The sequence below is a fragment of the Stomoxys calcitrans genome, chromosome 3 (assembly GCF_963082655.1).
Source record: "Stomoxys calcitrans chromosome 3, idStoCalc2.1, whole genome shotgun sequence".
In the NCBI taxonomy this organism is placed as follows: domain Eukaryota; kingdom Metazoa; phylum Arthropoda; class Insecta; order Diptera; family Muscidae; genus Stomoxys; species Stomoxys calcitrans.
In genome coordinates this window covers 126,175,845-126,195,576 of record NC_081554.1, presented here as the reverse complement: position 1 = coordinate 126,195,576, position 19,732 = coordinate 126,175,845, and the positions used below count along the sequence as shown (strand labels likewise).

The 19,732-nt window shown below is 37.5% G+C and overlaps 1 protein-coding gene across 1 annotated transcript in view; it reads right to left on the bottom strand.

Moving 5' to 3' along the window:
* Window positions 1-45: 45 nt before the first annotated feature.
* LOC106089381 (FAST kinase domain-containing protein 1, mitochondrial) overlaps window positions 46-19,732 on the bottom strand; it is a 53,153-nt gene continuing 33,466 nt past the window's right edge. The window contains exons 8-9 of the mRNA XM_013255215.2: window positions 4,970-5,052; window positions 46-271 (exon numbers count right to left, since the gene is read on the bottom strand). Coding sequence (XP_013110669.2) covers window positions 64-271; window positions 4,970-5,052 — 291 coding nt within the window. The 3' untranslated portion in view covers window positions 46-63. The remainder of the gene's footprint in view (window positions 272-4,969; window positions 5,053-19,732) is intronic.

The following is a 19,732-nucleotide window of genomic DNA, read 5'->3' as shown; positions in this document are numbered from 1 at the left end:
ATAATACATATAAAGTAGAGGACATCTGCAGATGGACATTTGGAACTCATTGGGAAATAGATATCAATTTGAAATTTGCAGTAGACATTTCAGGTATTTCTTTTTGGCGCCAGGCGCATTCATATATTTTGTATTCCAATCATGTTCGTTTATATGTAGCACCCTATAGCCCATCATTTCCAAGTGTTTTATTTTTAATGTGTCCGGTCCCCGCAGCGCATTCAAGTCATTTGCACAAAACGAATCGAGTTTGAGTAACAAAATTGCAACTCTGCGAAAGAAAATAAATAAAATTAAATAACGTTATTGATTGTTCTAACAGTGGTGTGTATGGAAAGGAGGCTTTCTCTTAAGTCAAGCAGCGACAGAGAAGGAACGTAGGCTTATATACGGATGGTTCTAGACTAGTGACCATGTGAACTTTGAAGTATACTATAAAGAACTAGGGCAGGATATATCGAGAAGGTTAATTGATTGCATATGGTACCGCATGTAGTACATGTATCATGCGGAGATCCTCGCAATAATAGTAGCATAGAACTAATTTCTTGTAATGGAAAAAATTATTTGCTACTGTTTAAGATCTCTTGTCATGGAGAGAAATTAATAAATTGATTGAATAGGTGAAAGGGAAAGTAACCCTTAAAACACACCCAATAAAGTCTTAACGAGTGCTAGTATAAATATCTAATCTGAGACAGGCTAGCAGCCATTCAGTTGGAGAAGCTTTTCTCTGGAAGAAGTATAACCAATTCTAGATGGTGGACCGTAGTGATATCTCAAGAAATTGTAGAGCAGACTATTTTGAAGACTAGTAACTACATTACATCAATCAACTATCAATCGTATCGGAATATCGGGTTGCATAGGATTTATGTATACCAGAATATGGGCAGTTTGGACTGATCTGGACTTTACTTGTCTTGGATATTGGTAGTCGTAACATTAGTAATTGTACAAAATCTTTACCTAATCGGATAAGAATTGCGCCATATAGGGGGTTTTTATAGGAGCTTGATGTAAACATGTACCGATTTGGCCCGACTAGCTTCACGTGTTCTAAAGTTAGCGTGCTTTCGACAGACGTAAGGACATCACATTAACTCAGAGAAGACAGAAATATGCCAGTTCACGAGGAAGACGAAGGTTGGCCAATTTGACGCACCACGTTTCCTCAATAAAACGATTTCGATATCTGACAAGGTCAAATACTTAGCGGCGATCTTGGATAGCAAAGTTAATTGGAAGTGTCACATTCGGGAGCGCACAGAGAAGACTCATAGATATTGGGCATTATGTGGACGGGCCATAGGCCCGAAATGGGACCTGAATCCGAGGATAGTCCACTGGCTCTACAGAAGCGTGATTAGACCAATACTTACTTACGCCTCAGTTGTTTGGTGGGCTGTTATGGAGAAAAAGTGCAATGTTAGGACCATACAACAAGTTCAGAGAACATGTTGTCTTGGCATAGGCGGAGCGATGAGGACCACGCCCACTACCACCCACTGCGGCTATGAGACTTAAGGCGATGAGAGAATGGTTTGAAGATGGAAGCAGCTCATACCATTGCGGTATAATAGAGGCGACGATAGGAAAGAGGTTTCCGATTGCCGTCTGGAAGATCATGTTACGCGGATGGATCAAAGCTAGGGGACAGAGTGGACCTAGGGGTCTGCATTGAGAACCCAGGGACTGAGATATGTTTTAGACTGCCTGGCCATAATACGGTCCTGTAGGCGGAGATGCGGGCGATGACGGAATGCGTGAGGTGGTGTGGTACTAATGCGAGGACGTTGAGCGTAAGTTTACGAACAGCCTTGCAGTGTAAGAAGGAGATTAACGCTCTCTCTCTGAGATGGCACAATCCGCATCGTTTGGGTGCCGGTCCATAACGGAGTAAGGGAGAGTGAAAGGGCAGACGTTTCGATAGCCTTTTGGGTCGACGCAGTCTGATTTAAGGGCGCATGTATACTGTGGAACAGCGAAACAGTCGGTAGGACGGCGAAAAACCTATGGGGTGTTCCGGATCGTGAAAGGAAGAGGCTTTTACTGAAAGGAAGTATGAAGGGCAGTATAGCTTTTGGTGTCATAACGGGACACACATTTGCAAAATCGGTGCGGCATTGCCCGGCTTTCGTGGCTAACAGACACCGGTACTTAGGTGACATGAACTAACTTAGTGGAGTGGTATGGAAAACAATTAAGGATTTTGTAAGTAGTACGAAATTTCTATGTCCATATGGGGCGGATTATTATCTATGGTAGAGTGTTTAAAAAATATATAAAATCGTAAATCGTATTTGAGAAATTCTTTAGCCGATATCTAATCTTATCCATATTGGATAAATTTCCCCTTCCACCTTTTCAAGAATTAATATTTGTTGGCCTGGGAGTTTTGTCAGGATATAAACGATTCGGAACATACTTTACGCGGATGAAAAGTGATAAAAAGGTCATTTTGCAAAGCTTCTTATAAGATTTGTATATTATTCCAACTATAAAAGGCTGGGGACCGACTCGGAACATAACTGGGATCGATGTCAGTCAAAATATTACGAAATTTCAGGAGATAATTGATAGCAGTCGTAGTCAATTTTTACATTTCGTGGCACTCTGTATCTTATTCAATAGCTTTGCTAGTATAAATATATCTTATATATAAAAATCAATTTGTGTTTGTATGTTTGTGTGTTCCTTATAGACTCAGAAACGGCTGAACCGATTTTCTTGAAATTTTCACAGATGGTGCATAATAACCACGTGGTGAAAATAGGGTACTAAATTTTTTGATATCTGAAGAGGGGGCGGACCCTCCCCCTAACCTAATTTTCAGAAACGCCGGATCTAGGAGATGGATGGTGCGATTTAAGCGAAATTTTGTGTGCTCTCATATAGTAACCTAAAAATAAAAATTTGGTATCCAAATTTCGGGTGGGGTACCTAGGGGGGCTGCCCCACCCTAAAACCTACTAAACACAAATTTAAACCAATCACGACAATATGGGACTCAATTGAAAGGTATTTAGGATAAGAAAATGTATCTGATATCCAATTGTCGGACGAAGTGCTAGGGGGACCACCCTAAGCCCCAAAACACCGCGAAATCGGACATATTTACTGACAATGGCAATATGGGACTCAAATGAAAGGTATTTTCGAGCAGAATACGAATCTGATATCCAAATGTGGGACCACGTTTCTGGGGGTCCACCCCTTTCCCAAAACACCCCCCAAACAGGAGTCAAATTTACGACCATAGCAATATGGGGCTCAAATGAAAGGTCTTTGGGAATAAAGCACGAATTTGTCAATATTCGGGAAAAGTGTCTATGGGGCCACCACCACCTTCCAAATAGTAAGTATTTGCTGACTATTGCAATATGAGGCTCAAATAAGACGGTTTTTAAAGTGGAACACGAATCCGATATATATTTTCAAGGCCAACTCACTAAGTGGCACAAATTAAAGGTATGTGGGAGTAGACCACATATCTGATATCAACATTAGGGGCCAACTGTCTAGCGGACGTCCCACCAACCAACCCAACAACCCCACAATAGGACGTATTTGCTCACCAAGACAATTTGGGTCTTAAAGAAAGTGGAACTAAATATTCACAGTTTTTAGGGCCAATACCCCAAACCGGACGTATTTGCTGACTTTTGCAAAAAGGAGTTTAAAAGAGATTAGAAAACAAATTTGATATCCAATTTTGGCAAGGGCAATGGTAATATGGGGTTCAAATAAATGATATATAGATATATGAGAATAGAGCACGTTGCTGATATATTTTCCGGGCTTAGTGTTTGGGCGACCACCCCAATCCCAAAACATTCCTAAATCGGGCACATTTACCGACCATGTCAATGTGGAGCTTAAATGAAAGGTATTGGGGGGTAGAGCAAGAATTGATACCCATTTTCGGGACCAATTTTCTGGGGGTCTACCCCTTTCCCAAAAGACCCCACAAACAGCAATTTTTTAGTGACCATCGCAATATGGGGCTCAAATAAAGGTATTTGGGAGTAGAATATGAATTTGATATCCAAATGTAGGACCATGTATTTAGAGCATCTCCCCTTTCCCAAAACACGCCCAAAGGGAAAATTTTTTTTTACCATGTCGCTCAAATGAAAGGTATTTGAGATTAGAAAACGAATTTGGGGCCATGTGTTTGGGGACGTCTCATCGTGTAAACTCCGCTAAACCAATGGCAATATGGGGTTTAAATAAATGGTATTTGAAAGAAGAGCACGATGCTGATATTTTTCCAGAGCTAAGTGCCTGGGGGACCACCTCACCCCCGAAAACACCCCTTAATCAGATATCATGAGAATATCGGGCTGAAATAAAGTATTTTAAGAATGGAGTACACCTTACATCCAAACTAAAATTCGTAGACCAATAAATATCATATGGGATTCAGATAAAGGCACTTATATTGTTAAAATGTTAGTCAAGCGATATACTATTTTCTTAGTATAGTATTTCACTCTCTAATAGTCGAAAATAAATATTCCAAGAAAAATTTTGTTCCATATAAAGTAAAAGAAGGCGCAGCGGAGCGGGCCCGTGTCAGCTAGTATAATATAAAAGTAGGCTTCATACTATTACCAAAAATGTAAAAGAATGTCTCTGACAACCATCATACCAATTTGTAAAAACTTGAATTTTACACGCTTACACGCTCGTTAACAATAATAGGCTATAAATAAACGGCTATGCGACTACATGGAAAGCATAGGCGATAAAATTTTCATTTATATTATTTAATTAATTAATTAAAGCAAAAGTTACTTGCAAACTAAATTAAAAAAAGGACAGATATTTTGTGTTACTAATAACGATCAGATTATCTTTAACATTTGACTTTCACGGCATAGATCGAAAATTAAATACGACCGCTGTCGGTAAATTTCACATTTAATCGACAATACCCGTACACTTTTATAGATTTATTACTTACTTTGTTATCCGGTCTAACATTGTTGTCTCCACGGGCGCCTGAATGGGTTTGTGGTTTTTATCAAAATTTATCACAAAATCAATCTGAAAATAGAAACAATGTATGCACTTGGGTTCTGCGTGATTGTTATGTAAATATATACTACTGGCATGAATTAAATGGTTGTACATATGGAAGATAAAGTAGGGTAGGGATGTAATCGAGTAAAAGATACTCCCTTTCAAAATCAATTGGCAACTAATACATGATTCATCGTACATAGAGGTCCTCGGACGCTCTCCCTTACTAATTTTAACAAGTAAAAAGGCGTTAAGTTCGGCCGGGCCGAACTTTGGATACCCACCACCTCGGGTATATGTATAAACCACCTTTCGTCAAATCCGGGGAAAAATTTATACCTTATGACCCCTAGCAGCTATATAGAAATATGTTCCGATTTGGACCAAATACTAATAAGTACAAGTGATTGTTCAACTGTGTAAAACAAAATTTTGCTCTTTTTTGTAGCTATATCTCAAAATAAACCGCTCTGAACCATAAACGACACGGACGTCGAAAAGCCTAGCATACGTCACTGAGTCAAATTTCAGTGAAATCGGATTATAAAAGCGCCTTATATTGGGCCAAGGCTTTTCATCGAGATATGGGTCTATATGGCAGCTATAGCCAAATCTGGACCGATTTCGACCAAGTTGCAGATACATGTCGAAGAGCCTAACACAACTCACTATCCCAAATTTCGGCGACCTATCTATGCCAAATTGAAAAATAATATCGAAAGTTTTATCACAACTCACTGTCCCAAATTTCGGCGGCATCGGACAATAAATGCGCCTTTTATGGGCTCAAAACCTGAAATCGAGAGATCGGTCTATTTGGCAGCTATATCCAAATCTGGACCGATCTGAGCCAAATTGACAAAGGATGTCGAAGGGCCTAAGACAACTCACTGTCCCAAATTTCAGCAAAATCTAATAATAAATGTGGCTTTTATGGGTCTAATACCCTAAATCTGAGGATCGGTCTATATGGCAGCTATATCCAAAACTGGACCGATCTGGGCCAAATTGGCGAAGGATGTCGAAGGGCCTAAGACAACTCACTGACCCAAATTTCAGCAAAATCGGATAATAAATGTGGCTTTTATGGGTCTAAGACCCTAAATCGGAGGATCGGTCTATATGGCAGCTATATCCAAAACGGAACCGATCTGGGCCAAATTGGCGAAGGATGTCGAAGGGCCTAACACAACTCCACGTCCCAAATTTCAGCAAAATCGGATAATAAATGTGGCTTTTATGGGTTTAAGACCCTAAATCGGAGGATCGGTCTATATGGGGGCTATATCTAAAGGGTGATTTTTTTGAGGTTAGGATTTTCATGCATTAGTATTTGACAGATCACGTGGGATTTCAGACATGGTGTCAAAGAGAAAGATGCTCAGTATGCTTTGACATTTCATCATGAATAGACTTACTAACGAGCAACGCTTGCAAATCATTGAATTTTATTACCAAAATCAGTGTTCGGTTCGAAATGTGTTCATTCACCGTAACGTTGCGTCCAACAGCATCTTTGAAAAAATACGGTCCAATGATTCCACCAGCGTACAAACCACACCAAACAGTGCATTTTTCGGGATGCATGGGCAGTTCTTGAACGGCTTCTGGTTGCTCTTCACTCCAAATGCGGCAATTTTGCTTATTTACGTAGCCATTCAACCAGAAATGAGCCTCATCGCTAAACAAAATTTGTCAAAATTTGAACACATTTCGAACCGAACACTGATTTTGGTAATAAAATTCAATGATTTGCAAGCGTTGCTCGTTAGTAAGTCTATTCATGATGAAATGTCAAAGCATACTGAGCATCTTTCTCTTTGACACCATGTCTGAAATCCCACGTGATCTGTCAAATACTAATGCATGAAAATCCTAACCTCAAAAAAATCACCCTTTAGATATAGTCCGATCTGGACCATCTTCGAACTTAACCTGCTTATGGACAGAAAAAGAATCTGCGCAAAGTTTCAGCTCAATATCTCAATTTTTGAAGACTGTAGCGTGATTTCAACAGACAGACGGACGGACACGTCTAGATCGTCTTAGATTTTTACGCTGATCAAGAATATATATACTTTATAGGGTCGGAAATGGATATTTCGATGTGTTGCAAACGGAATGACAAAATTAATATACCCCCATCCTTCGGTGGTGGGTATAAAAAGCGATTTTTTTTACTTTGCGTATAAATGGCCATGTTGTTTTCATCAACAACCGTCCAAGCTGCCAAAACAAAGCGAAATCACTCAGTGATGTGTGCTAGACCATCCAGTAGATCGTAATTAATTCCAACTGTGATGCTCTGTATACATTAAGTATTCCTGATTGTGGATGAGGTTGTCGTCTTATGCTATGTTTTGCTTTACTCGCTTTGGAAAACATCTCAACTGTTTGCAGCAGTTGAGATGTTGTGCAAACTTGTTTTTCCGAATTCTACCACAATTCTGATTATGCACTATTGTTGAGAATTATTTTCTTCTTATAGTATACCACCACCATGAGATGGGGGTATACTAGTCTAGTCATTCCGTTTGTAAAACCTCGAAATGTTGGTCTAAGACCTTATAATGCTTATAATGTATATATATTCTTGATCGTCTCGACGCACTGGGTCGATCTAGCCATGTCCGTCCTTCCGTCTGTCGAAATCACGATAGCGGTCGAACGTTTAAAGCTAGCCGCTTGAAATTTTGCACAGATACTTAATATTGATGTAGGTCGTTGGGGATTGCAATAAAGCCATATCGGTTCAGATTTAGATATAGATCCCATATATACCGATCTCCCGATTTGACTTTTTGAGCCCCTGGAAGCCGTAATTTTTTGTCTGAAATTTTGCATATAGTGTTCTGTTATGACTTCCAACAACTGTGCCAAGTACGGTCCTAATCGGTCTATAACCTGATATAGCTCCCATATAAACCGATCTCCCGATTTGAATTCTTAAGCCCTTACAAGCCGCAATTGTTGTCCGATTAGGCTGAAATTTTGCACGTAGTGTTCTGTTATGACTTCCAATAAATGTGATTACGGTCAAAATCGGTATATAACCTGATATAGCTTCCATATAAACCCATCTCCCGATTTGACTTCTTGGGCCCTTACAAGCCGCAATTTTGCATGCGGTATTCTATTACGACTTCCAACAACTGTGCCAAATACGGTCCAAATCAGTCTATGACCTGATATAGCTCCCATGTAAGCCGGTATCTCGATCATCCTTGTTCGGTTCCTAGAGATTTAATGTTTGCTGGTTTGACAGAAGTTTGGTGTGTAGAATACAATTATGGCTTTCAACAAAATTTATTTTGTATCAATTTTTTGCCGAGTCCATGATGGTGGGTTCCCAAGATTCAGCCCGGCCGAACCAAACACGCTTTTACTTTACTTCAATATCTATTACATTTTGTTTATTTTTTGAAATTTTCAGCAAGATATTTGATTTTTATTTTTGACAGGGCTTTGTTTATTTAAGATGTCATCAGACTATATATTCCTGTCTTATGACATGCCACTGTTGAATGCATCGTTGATATTTCATTATGTGTGTCAAAATTGTTAATTTACATACGATTCATAATTTTGATATCACACTAGCATTTTATTTTTGTATGAAATAACCTAAAAATATGAGCAAAAGCTGATTTTTATGGTTACAAATTGTTAAAGTCGTGAGAAAGCTGTTATAAAGTTGGGAAAACAATTTAATTTGACACGTCATAAGACAAGAATAGTTTGATGGCACCTTTAGCACAATTTAGGGATTTTTTCGGGTTCACACGCTTTTTGTGGCAAACGAGTCGTATTGCCCTTACAATTTTTAAAGGAAAAACGAGTCGTTTTCAGCTTTGGTCTGAACATAGTATGAATGTCAGACTTCTCTGCAACCAATTTCAGAGTCTGTAGCTGTGTTGGGGAAAGATATTATTTAATCTAACTTTGGAACTTCAGTGCACGCAAAAAATAATTTGTTCCACATAAAGGAACTTTTCGCCAAGTAAACTTCTTTTCTGAAAAACATTGGACTTTGTTTACGATAAAAGGACATGTTTGTTTGTGATAAATTCTTGCAAGAGTTGTGACAAATATAAAGTCTCCTTTTACTCTGACAATGCCTTTAATTCTTTACATTTATTGTAGAACATGTTATTCGGGATTTCAGCTAGTTTTTCTTTATTTATAAATTAATTTAACGTCATGCTTATGTACAGCGGTCAAAAAAAGTATTCATCATTAGCAAAATTGATAATAAATTCACTTATTTTGGGTAATTGAAGAAAATTTAAAGTAAACAAATAATGCAGTTTTATGCAATAGTTTATTTTTCGTAATATGTTTTAAAATAAATTCAAAAAATAAATTTAATTAGCGCAAAAAATGCAATTTTATATAATAACACCAAAAACAGAACAAAAAAAGTATTCATCATTGATGTGCTATCATCAAAGTCAAATTCAAATATTATTTGGGAATCCCCCTTTTCTGTTTTATTTAGTAAAGGAGGCTTTGCCCTTGACAGCAAATATTTAATTTCATTGAAAATATAGTTTTTGTCAAAATGGGTCGTAAGCAAAACGAGGTTTCTGATGAGGTAAAAGTTTTGATAATAAAACACCACAGGAATGGTTTAACTCAAAAAACTATCAGTGAAATATTAAATAGACCACGATCTACTATACAATCCATCATCAGAAAGTGGACAGAAACGAAAACTGTTGACAATAAACCAAGATCTGGTCGACCAAAAGCACTTTCAGTTGGAGATGTGCGTTGGCTAGTGCGGCAAGTTCAGAAAACTCCGAAGACAAATGCGACCATTCTTCGTAAAAACACTATGGAATATTTAGGGAAGGAAGTTACTACACAAACAATTCGAAATACACTCAAAAGGCATAGTTACAGAGGAAGAACTGCACGTAAGAAGCCCTTTATAAATAAAATAAACCGAGTGAAAAGGCTAAACTTCGCAAAAATGTATGTAAAACAGCCCGAATCATTTTGGAAAACAGTCATTTTTGCAGACGAGAGCAAGTTTAATCTTTTTGGGTGCGATGGAAAGGTCATAGTGTACAGAAAACCAAATACAGAGCTTGAAGAACGAAACACAGTTGCTACTGTAAAACATGGTGGAGGTGGTTTAATGGTTTGGGGGTGTATGGCGGCTTCAGGAGCGGGAAATCTTGAAATTATTAATGGAGTAATGGATCATAAGTATTACATTGACATTTTAAAGAGGAATTTAAAAGATAGTGCTGTAAAACTTGGGCTTGGTAATAACTTTCAATATTATCAAGATAATGACCCCAAACATTCTGCTTTAAATACCAAGATGTGGATGCTGTATAACTGCCCCAAAGTCATTAAAACTCCTCCTCAAAGTCCCGACTTGAACCCAATTGAACATCTTTGGGAACATCTCGAACGCAAATTGAGAACGCGCAATTTTTCGAGCAAGAGTCAAATGCAACAGGTGATAATGGAGGAATGGACTAATATAGACCAAAATATAACCGCTAAATTAGTCCAATCGATGTCAAACCGTTTAAAAGAAGTTATAAGACGCGGTGGTCGAATAACAAAGTATTAATTTTTTTAAATTATGTTATTTATTTTTTTGTTTTTTTTTGCAATGATGAATACTTTTTTTGTTGAATTTTTTGTGTTCAGCTGTAAAATGGCCCTTTTTGTTCCAATAAATACTATTTTTTTCTTTAAAAACAATGAAATTGTGTACATATATATCACACAAGCACTACTGCATCATTAGTTTAATATGTTTTTATTCCAATTGTCTTTTGTAGACTTATTAAAAAAAAACATTGAATGATGAATACTTTTTTTGACCGCTGTATATTCTTTTGAATTTTAAAAAAAGTTGTGCTTGTTGAAAAGATAGTAAAGTTCAATTTAATGTTGCAACATAATACAAAATCCAGAGATAATTTGGATTTATTTCGATGTTATGATACACAGTATTTGTATTAAGATATGCTGTATTCATTATGCTATAAATAAAACAAAAAAATACTTATGGGAGTTGTTGTTTTCGCAAATTTAAATACCTACTTTGGCATGGATATTTATTTATCGCGCAAATGTTACGAATAGGCTTGCCAGATGGTCGGGATTATCTCGACTTTCTGTGACAATTCCGACTTCCCAGTACTGGAAAAAATATCGCAAAATGCCGACTTTTAAATCGTACTCAGTAATCGATTGAAATTTCAGTATCAATGCGATTGCTTATCGTTCAACTCTCATATCAATTACACATAATGATGCGTTTATTCCTTGGTACAATCAAATATATGTTTTTGTACAAATGATTCGTCAGATTCGTCTGTCCCAGTACATTCTGCTTATATTGAGAAAGTATGACAAAATAGTACTCGTTTCCACCAGAACTTCCAAGAATCTGATATCTATTTATGAAACATTACCTAAAGGTCTGCTAAGCGACAAAAATGGTCGTATTTCTTCAAAATGCGATAAAACAAATCGCTATAATTATTCAAATTGATCTTTTTATAATTTCTCGAACATATTCCAGCTCGAAATCAATAAAATTCAATGTTTTGCGATTCCAAAATAGCATAGCAAAGAACTTATAAAGAGTTCGGTAAGTGTTTTAAAATCACTTTGAGTGGCATAGTGCATCGCTATTTCTGATACGCCATGTATCTTCATCAACACCTTTGTCAAATTGACAAAGGTGCTCTACATAACTAAAAAGTATTGAGAAAGGTGTAGATCACGCTTTTATATTTTCCATACCCGTAAGTAATGCCCATTGCGAAAAAGTGTTCAGTATTTGAGGTTATGTATATACCAAAGAAAGACATAGCATCTCCTATAGGCTTAATGAACACTAAAATAGCATATTACAATAATATGAGTTGTATGTAGTCAACTCACAGTATGTAAAAATACAGGATGAATAAGATGAAGTGTTACCCATTCAAACGACCATATCTATCTTTTTGTGTAAACATTTTTCTATTGATTTAAGAGACGAAAAAAGTGTAAAAATAATCTTACTTCAATAATCTATTCACTTTTGCTCAACATGACCACCTTATGCCTTGAGTATTGCTCTGAGTTGATAAAAAAACATGCAAGTTGCACGAATGTGTTGAATTTTTGAACATTGTGTTTTCTTACGAGAAAAATTTTCGTGTACGCCCAAAATGATCGTTTATACTTTACCGGGCGCATGTACAAGAATTTAAGTTTCGATCGGCCAGTAATTTTCCATCTGAAGTAATGGATGGGCAGCTATGACCGCCAATGGTTACTTACTAATCGTTTTTATCGAGCCTGTTGTCAAAAAATGCAAATTATTGTCGGGAAAATATTTTTAAAGCTGCTTTGGAAGGTACATCGTTACATAAAGCAAGTTTAAACCAAAAATTCCTTAAAAAAAAATGATGCGCCCGCCCTTCAATTGTTTTGTTAATAATCAAAACTAAATTTCGACAAAAGTTTTGTTTTTTTTCAGAGAATCCCGACCATCAGTTTGGGTTTCCTGACTTGGAGCTTTGGGGACCTGGCCAGCCTAGGTACATACCGAACTTTGGAGCACTTACCCTGTAAAAACTTATTTAATCACCTGATTTGCCTATGAAAAGTTGTTCAAAGAAATTGGCAAATTTTTGATTTTGGTTTATGGTTTTTTTGGAAAATCCCGACTAATCTCGATTTGTAATAATGAGTTTTCCGACTTCCTGTTTTGAGGACCTGGCAAGCCTAGTTACGAAACAATGAATGTGCCTTAGAAATTCACTCTCTCTAGTAAGAGAATAATTATTTATCCGACACACGCATAATCGTTTGGGGCTATAAAAGCACTTTTGCAATTAAAAAGTTTTTGGCTTTAGAACAAGACATGTCCTTTTACCGTAGGCGAAGCTGGTAAAGGGCTTACAATAAAGAAAATTAGTTACATGCAATGGCTAACGTTTGATATATTAAACATATCAAACGTTAGCCATAAGCCCTTTACCAGCTGGGTTACGATAAAAGAAAAAAATCGTGATAGAAGTATTTTGTTTGTCGTAAAAAAAGCCCCAAACATTTTATTTTTTGCGTGTGGCAGATCTGTTTTGCGTGCCCATTTTATACGTGGTCCAGGCAACGAAATAGTAAGGAAGACAATTAGTATAAAATCTGCCAGAACCAATGCGAGGGCAATAGCGGATTCAACTGGAGACGTAAATAATGTAACAAACATAAGCAGAAGGAAATACACCAATCGCAGTAAAGGATTCCAAAACACAAAGCTGGATTATCGTAAACTTGGAATCAATGAATTGTCCCTGCATTGTGCAAAACCGGGCTATTTTGCAAGGGAATGTCGCATTGAGAAATGAAAATGCAATTGCTTAGGTTGTAGTAATGGTGGACACTTGTTTTGTATATCAACGCCAAGTGCGCAAAGCGGCAATGAAAGCGATGACTATAGGGTGTACACCATAGTTGTTTTTCTTTTATCAAAACGGCTCAAATTCTAATGAACGTTACATGGCAACTATCAATATCGAGAGCGAGCCAGTGCAGTTTGAAGGTAATTCCTCTGGGCCGGGATTTCGGAGATTCAATATCAAAAGTCGTCAAAAAAGTTTAAGTAGTTTCAAAGTATCTCTAAAGCTCAGAGAAGGGACTACACCAATTTACATAAAGGAAAGAAACATCCCCTTTTCTTTAAGGGAATGTGTAGAAAATGAACTGGACTCACTGGAAAAGGCTGGTATTATCACAAATATACCAATCGACGAGAAATCTAGTATTATACAAACCATTTCGACCCATCGAGGAACTTACCGCACGCAAAGGCTGTCTTTTGGAATAAAAACTACACCGGAGGACTTCAATCGGATAATTGATCAAATCCTGCCTGATGTCCCAAATGCTAAATCGTATTTTGATGATATCATTGTCCATTGTTAGTCAACTAAAGAATGTGTTAATAATCTAAAACTTTGCCTGAGACAATTGCAGAAGTATGACTTGCACCTTAACAGTAAGAAATGCTAATTTTTCAAAGAAAGCATCAAATTTTATCTATTAACCACCATTGTCCATTGTAAGTCAACTGAAGAATATGTTACTAATCTTAAAGTTTGTCTAAGACAATTGCAGAAGTTTGAGAAATGTTGAAGAAAAATGGAAAGTTCCGATGGTCATCTGAGTGTAAAAATGTGTTTCAAGAAATTAAAACAGATTTGGTTAGTGATCAAGTGTTGTGTCCATGCAATCCCTTGTTGCCTATTTAAGTTGCTCGTCCATTCAAAGTTATAAACGATAATCAGCCGATAATTCGAATCTTTCATCAAACACCGAAGCTTCCACAGATGACTTCAGTACGTGTGTGGGACTATGAGCTAGAATTCAAAATGTGTTTCGAATACGTTAATGCTGATTGTCTCTCAAGGTCTCCATTACCCGTAAATTCATCTTCGGAAAGCTCTTTTGATAAAAAAATAAGTCATATTTGTCACTTGACTTTAAAAAAAAATTTGGAATACAAGAAGTTAGTTTCGAAACAATCCGCAAAGAGATAACTAAAAATATTGGGCTGATGGGAATAACGCAAGAGTTGCAAAGCAAGACTATTGAGTCAGAATACAAAATCGAAGACAACGTATTGCTACGAGAGCATCGATTTGTTGTTCCAAAAGCCCTGCAAGAACAAGAACTAAGTAAACTTCATTTAACCCATGTCGGGGTTACAAAAATTTAACAATTGGCCCGCCGTTATGTATATTGGAAAAATATCTAAAACCTGGAGCGGTCATGTGGTCGAAATGCAAACATCAGGAATTTCCCTCCGAAAGCTGATATATACCCTTGGAATGAACCAGCTGGTAACTGGCAGAAGATCCACATTGACTACGCAGGACCTATATAAGGTAACCATTTGTTGATAGTTATAGAAGCGAAATCAAAGTGGGCTGAGATAGGAATTAATAACATTGACCCAGCCAATGTCATGGAGGTGCAATAAAGCGTAAAATAGCAGCTGTCAATATATGTATTGTTACACTAAAGCTGGAGTTAAAATCCACGCGCAGCACTTATGCATACTTAAGCATTCAAATGCGCTCACATTCGTTATTTGGGTTGAGTTACAAACCAAGTGCCTTTTGCTGCGAACGAATTTTTAAAAATTAGCTTATATATGTCGTTTCCAACGTCAATTTTAATGGAAATTGTCTGTAATCTCGTTTAATATCATTTTAATAAAAGAATTTCTCTATTTTAAGGACGACAAGACAATTTTTGAACAGTAAATAAATTCAAATCATATGTTTTGCGCCCTCACAGAAAAAATGAAAATCATAGTCCAATTCAGAAATTTGTTCATTCAATTAAAAAATTCGCTGCAATCTGACCTTTAAACGAATTTGTATTATTAATTACGAATTTTATAATTTGGGTTTATGACAAGCTCAAAAATCCAATTAAAGCAATTATTAACTCTATAAAACAATATATTTGAAAGTTGTCCCTTCTCTCAAATAACATTTTTACCAATTTAATAAAAGGAAATAATTTATATTTTTTTCGCACTATTAAAAAATATTGTATTTTATTGGATTAAATTGCTAATGAAACATGTATGGCCATTTTACTGTCCGTAAAGATGTTCACACTCGACATCCTCGCGTTAGTTCCACATCACCTCATGCATTCCGTGATCGCCCGAATCTCCGCCTGCAGGACCGTATTATGGTAAATCAGTCTAAAACAGATCTCAGTCCCTGGGTTCTCAATGTAGACTCCTAGGTCCACTCTGTCCCTTAGCTTTGATCCATCCGTGTAGCATGATCTTCCAGACGGCAATACTAGGGTTCCGTCAGTCCGAGACTGTTCCGCTGGCAGCAGTGCCTTGCACTCGAACTCAAGTGTCGTCTCAGGTATCTGATCGGAAACCTCCTCCCTTCCTTCCAGGTTTCCTATCGTCGCCTCGAGTATACTGCGATGGTATGAGCTGCTCCCATCCTCAATCCATTCTCCATCGCCTTAAGTCTTATAGCCACAGTTGCTGCCTCACATTTAATCTGTATGTCAATGGGTCGGATATCTAGAATAGTCTCCAGTGCCCTCATGGGCGCGGTACTCATCTCTCCGCCTATGCCAAAAAAACAGGTTGTCTGATCTTGGTCCTAATGTTGCACTTTTTCTCCATAGCCGTCCACCAAACTACTGAGGCGTAAATAAGTATTGGTCTAATTACGCTTCTGTAGAGCCAGTGGCCTATCCTCGGATGTGACACTCCTGAATGTGTCACTTCCAATTCAGTTTCCTATCCAGGATCATTCCTAGGTATTTGACCTTGTCAGATATCGAAATGGTTTTGAGGAAACGTGGTGCGTCAAATTGGCCCACCTTCGTCTGCCTCGTGAATAGGCGCATTTCCGTCTTCTTTGGGTTAACATTAAGACCACTGGGTCTAGCACAGTCATATGCCAATGCAAGACCCTTTCGGCCCTTCTGTATAGCTGGTTCAGATCCTTACCCCTAAGAAGTATAAAAACATCCTAGCAGACGAGTTCCAATCACTCCTCAGTCAGCATCAGCAGCTGTAAGGTGTCGCATAGTCTTTGGAGTTCATTTTGAACCTCCTCCAAAAAGGCTTTAAAATTTTTTTTTTTTTTTGTATTATGCAAAGCTCCATTTTATCTATAAACTGTGGAAAAATCATGATGATATATCTATTTGTTGCGATTTATTAGCTCCTCAAAGTTACACGTCATTAAAAAAGTTAATTTTATTTTTATACCCTCCACCATAGGATGGGGGGTATACTAATTTCGTCATTCTGTTTGTAACTACTCGAAATATTCGTCTGAGACCCCATAAAGTATATATATTCTTGATCGTCGCGATATTTATGTCGATCTAGCCATATCCGTCCGTCCGTCCGTCTGTCTGTCGAAATCACGCTAACTTCCGAAGGAGTAGAGCTAGCCGCTTGAAATTTTGCACAAACACTTCTTATAAGTGTAGGTCGGTTGGTATTGTAAATGGGCCATATCGGTCCATGTTTTGATATAGCTGCCATATAAACCGATCTTGGATCTTGACTTCTTCAACCTATAGAAGGCGCAAATCTTATCCGAATGGAATGAAATTTTGCACGGCGTATTTTGTTATGATATCCAACAATTGTGCAAAGTATGGTTCAAATCGGTCCATAACCTGATATAGCTGCCATATAAACCGATCTTGGGTCTTGACTTCTTGAGCCTCAAGAGTGCGCAATTCTTATCCGATTTGAGTGAAATTTTGCACTACGTGTTTTGTTATGATATCCAACATTTGTGCCAATTATGGTTCAAATCGGTCCATAACCCGATATAGCTGCCATATAAACCGATCTTGGGTCTTGACTTCTTGAGCCTCTAGAGGGCGCAATTATCGTCCGATTTAACTAAAATTTTGCACGTAGTGTTTTGGTATTACTTTCAACATCTGTGCTAAGTATGATTCAAATCGGTTCATAACCTGGTATAGCTGTCATATAAACCGCGCAATTCTCATCCGATTTGGCTGAAATTTTGCATGAGGTGTTTTGTTATGACTTCCAATAACTGTGCTAAGTATGGCGTAAATCGATATAGAACCTGATATAGCTGCCATATAAACCGATCTGGGATCTTGACTTCTTGAACCTCTAGAGGGCCCAATTCTCATCCGACTTGGCTGAAATTTTGTACAAGGGCTTCTATCACGACCTTCAACATACGTGTCTAGTATGGTCTGAATCGATCAATAGCTTTATACAGCTCCCATATAACCCAACTCCCGATTTTGCTTCTTGAGCCCCTACAAGACGCAATTCTTATCCGAATGAACTGAAATATTACACAATGACTTCTACAATGTCAATCAGCATTCATTTATGGTCCGAATCGGACTATAACTTGATATAGCTCCAATAGCATAACAGTTCTTATTCAATATTCTATGTTTGTCTAAAAAGAGATACCGCGCATAGAACTCGACAAATGCGATCAATGGTGGAGGGTATATAAGATTCGGCCCGGCCGAACTTAGCACGCTCTTACTTGTTTTTTTCTGTTTTTTCCATATATATAATTTATGTCCGGAATTTTCAAGCCCCATGGATCAGCCCCTGGACTCACTAGGGTCCCCCACTTACATACTTATTAAAAACACCTCAACATTAACTTTGAAGAGTTATGTGCACATATCTATATCCGTTCAAAAGTTCCTGAATTATTTCCAAGATTTTTCGATTTGGCATCACTGCTTGCCGTTCGATGCAGCAAATCGTTAACACACGCTGACGTAGACCTCCCACTCCTGTAGGGAAAAATTAAATTACCTCAAGAAAGAAGTCGGTCTAAAATGTAGGTAGTCCTGCAAATCTTTGTCCGGTTTAGGCAAAGGGAAAATTTGTATTCTTCTCCAACCATTTCTCATATCATTCTGCGCAAAGCATTTACTTAAAGCAGTAAAAAGCATGCTTCTATAGCTCCGCAGAACTTTAATAATTGCGTAAGTAATACCGTCACAGCCGAACTTAGCAATCCTGTAGCACTCCAGATCCATCATAACCACATTGTCATTATATTGCACCTATACCTTCAGAAATTTTAAATATGGCTCATTATTTTCTACATTCCAAGAACTGGAAGTACCATTTTTATGTCTCCCAACAATATTCTTTACAAAATTCCATGCTTGCTTTGTGGATTGTAATTCAAATCCACCAACTTAGCCGAAAAACTATTCCCCTTCGATTTCACTACAGCAGTTTTCCAATCCATTCTCCCAGCTTCTATAATCTTCAACGTCGGATATCTGTCACATTTGTTAAAGGCTGCCTTGTGAACCCTAAAAAGGTCATCTAACTCTTTCAGCCCCCAAACTTAAGATTTTCCTAGCAACAGACTTTCCATAAAACATTATATCGGTTTTTATAATTATCTCGATGGGAAAGTGATGCCTACCACCAAACAAAACAGGGAGCGTGTTCCAATAAATCTCCGAAGTACCATTCGCAAAATTTAGATCCAGAACCGTACCATTCTCATCTCCCAAGCATCTTCAGAAGGTATGAGCACCATTATTGAAACGAATAAAGCCGGCATTGTCTGGCAGCTGTTGCAAACCTTTTCCTTTCGGCATGGAGAAACTGTCATCCCAGACTGAACATCTCACATTAAAATCTCCAACAAATATATAACATCTTTCAATGTCTCGAGGTAATTCAATAGTCTAGACACAAGATAGGTATGCTCAAAAACAGGAATCGATACAAACGGAGGAACATAAACTGTGTGTTCAGTGTTTAAACGATCAAAATATCCAAATATGTGGACTCATCCATGGAACAACTTAGAGGTAGCGTCATTAGCACAACAACAAAAATTTACCCCCAACGAAACTACCTTGAGTGGCAAATGCCGTAAATTGAAATGTCAAAGTGGTTTTAGAAATAAACTTTGTTTTACAACTTATCTTTTACAAATGTGTTTTATATTTGTATTTTCATTACTATAACACTGTTTTTCGCATATGTGTGAAAAATAAGATCAAATTAAACATCCTTTTAAGATTTTAGAAAAATATCGCAGCAGTGATATCAATCCTTTGACATTTAGATTTACTGCAAAATCAAAACAAATACAAACAAGTAAAAGCGTGCTAAGTTCGGCCGGGCCGAATCTTA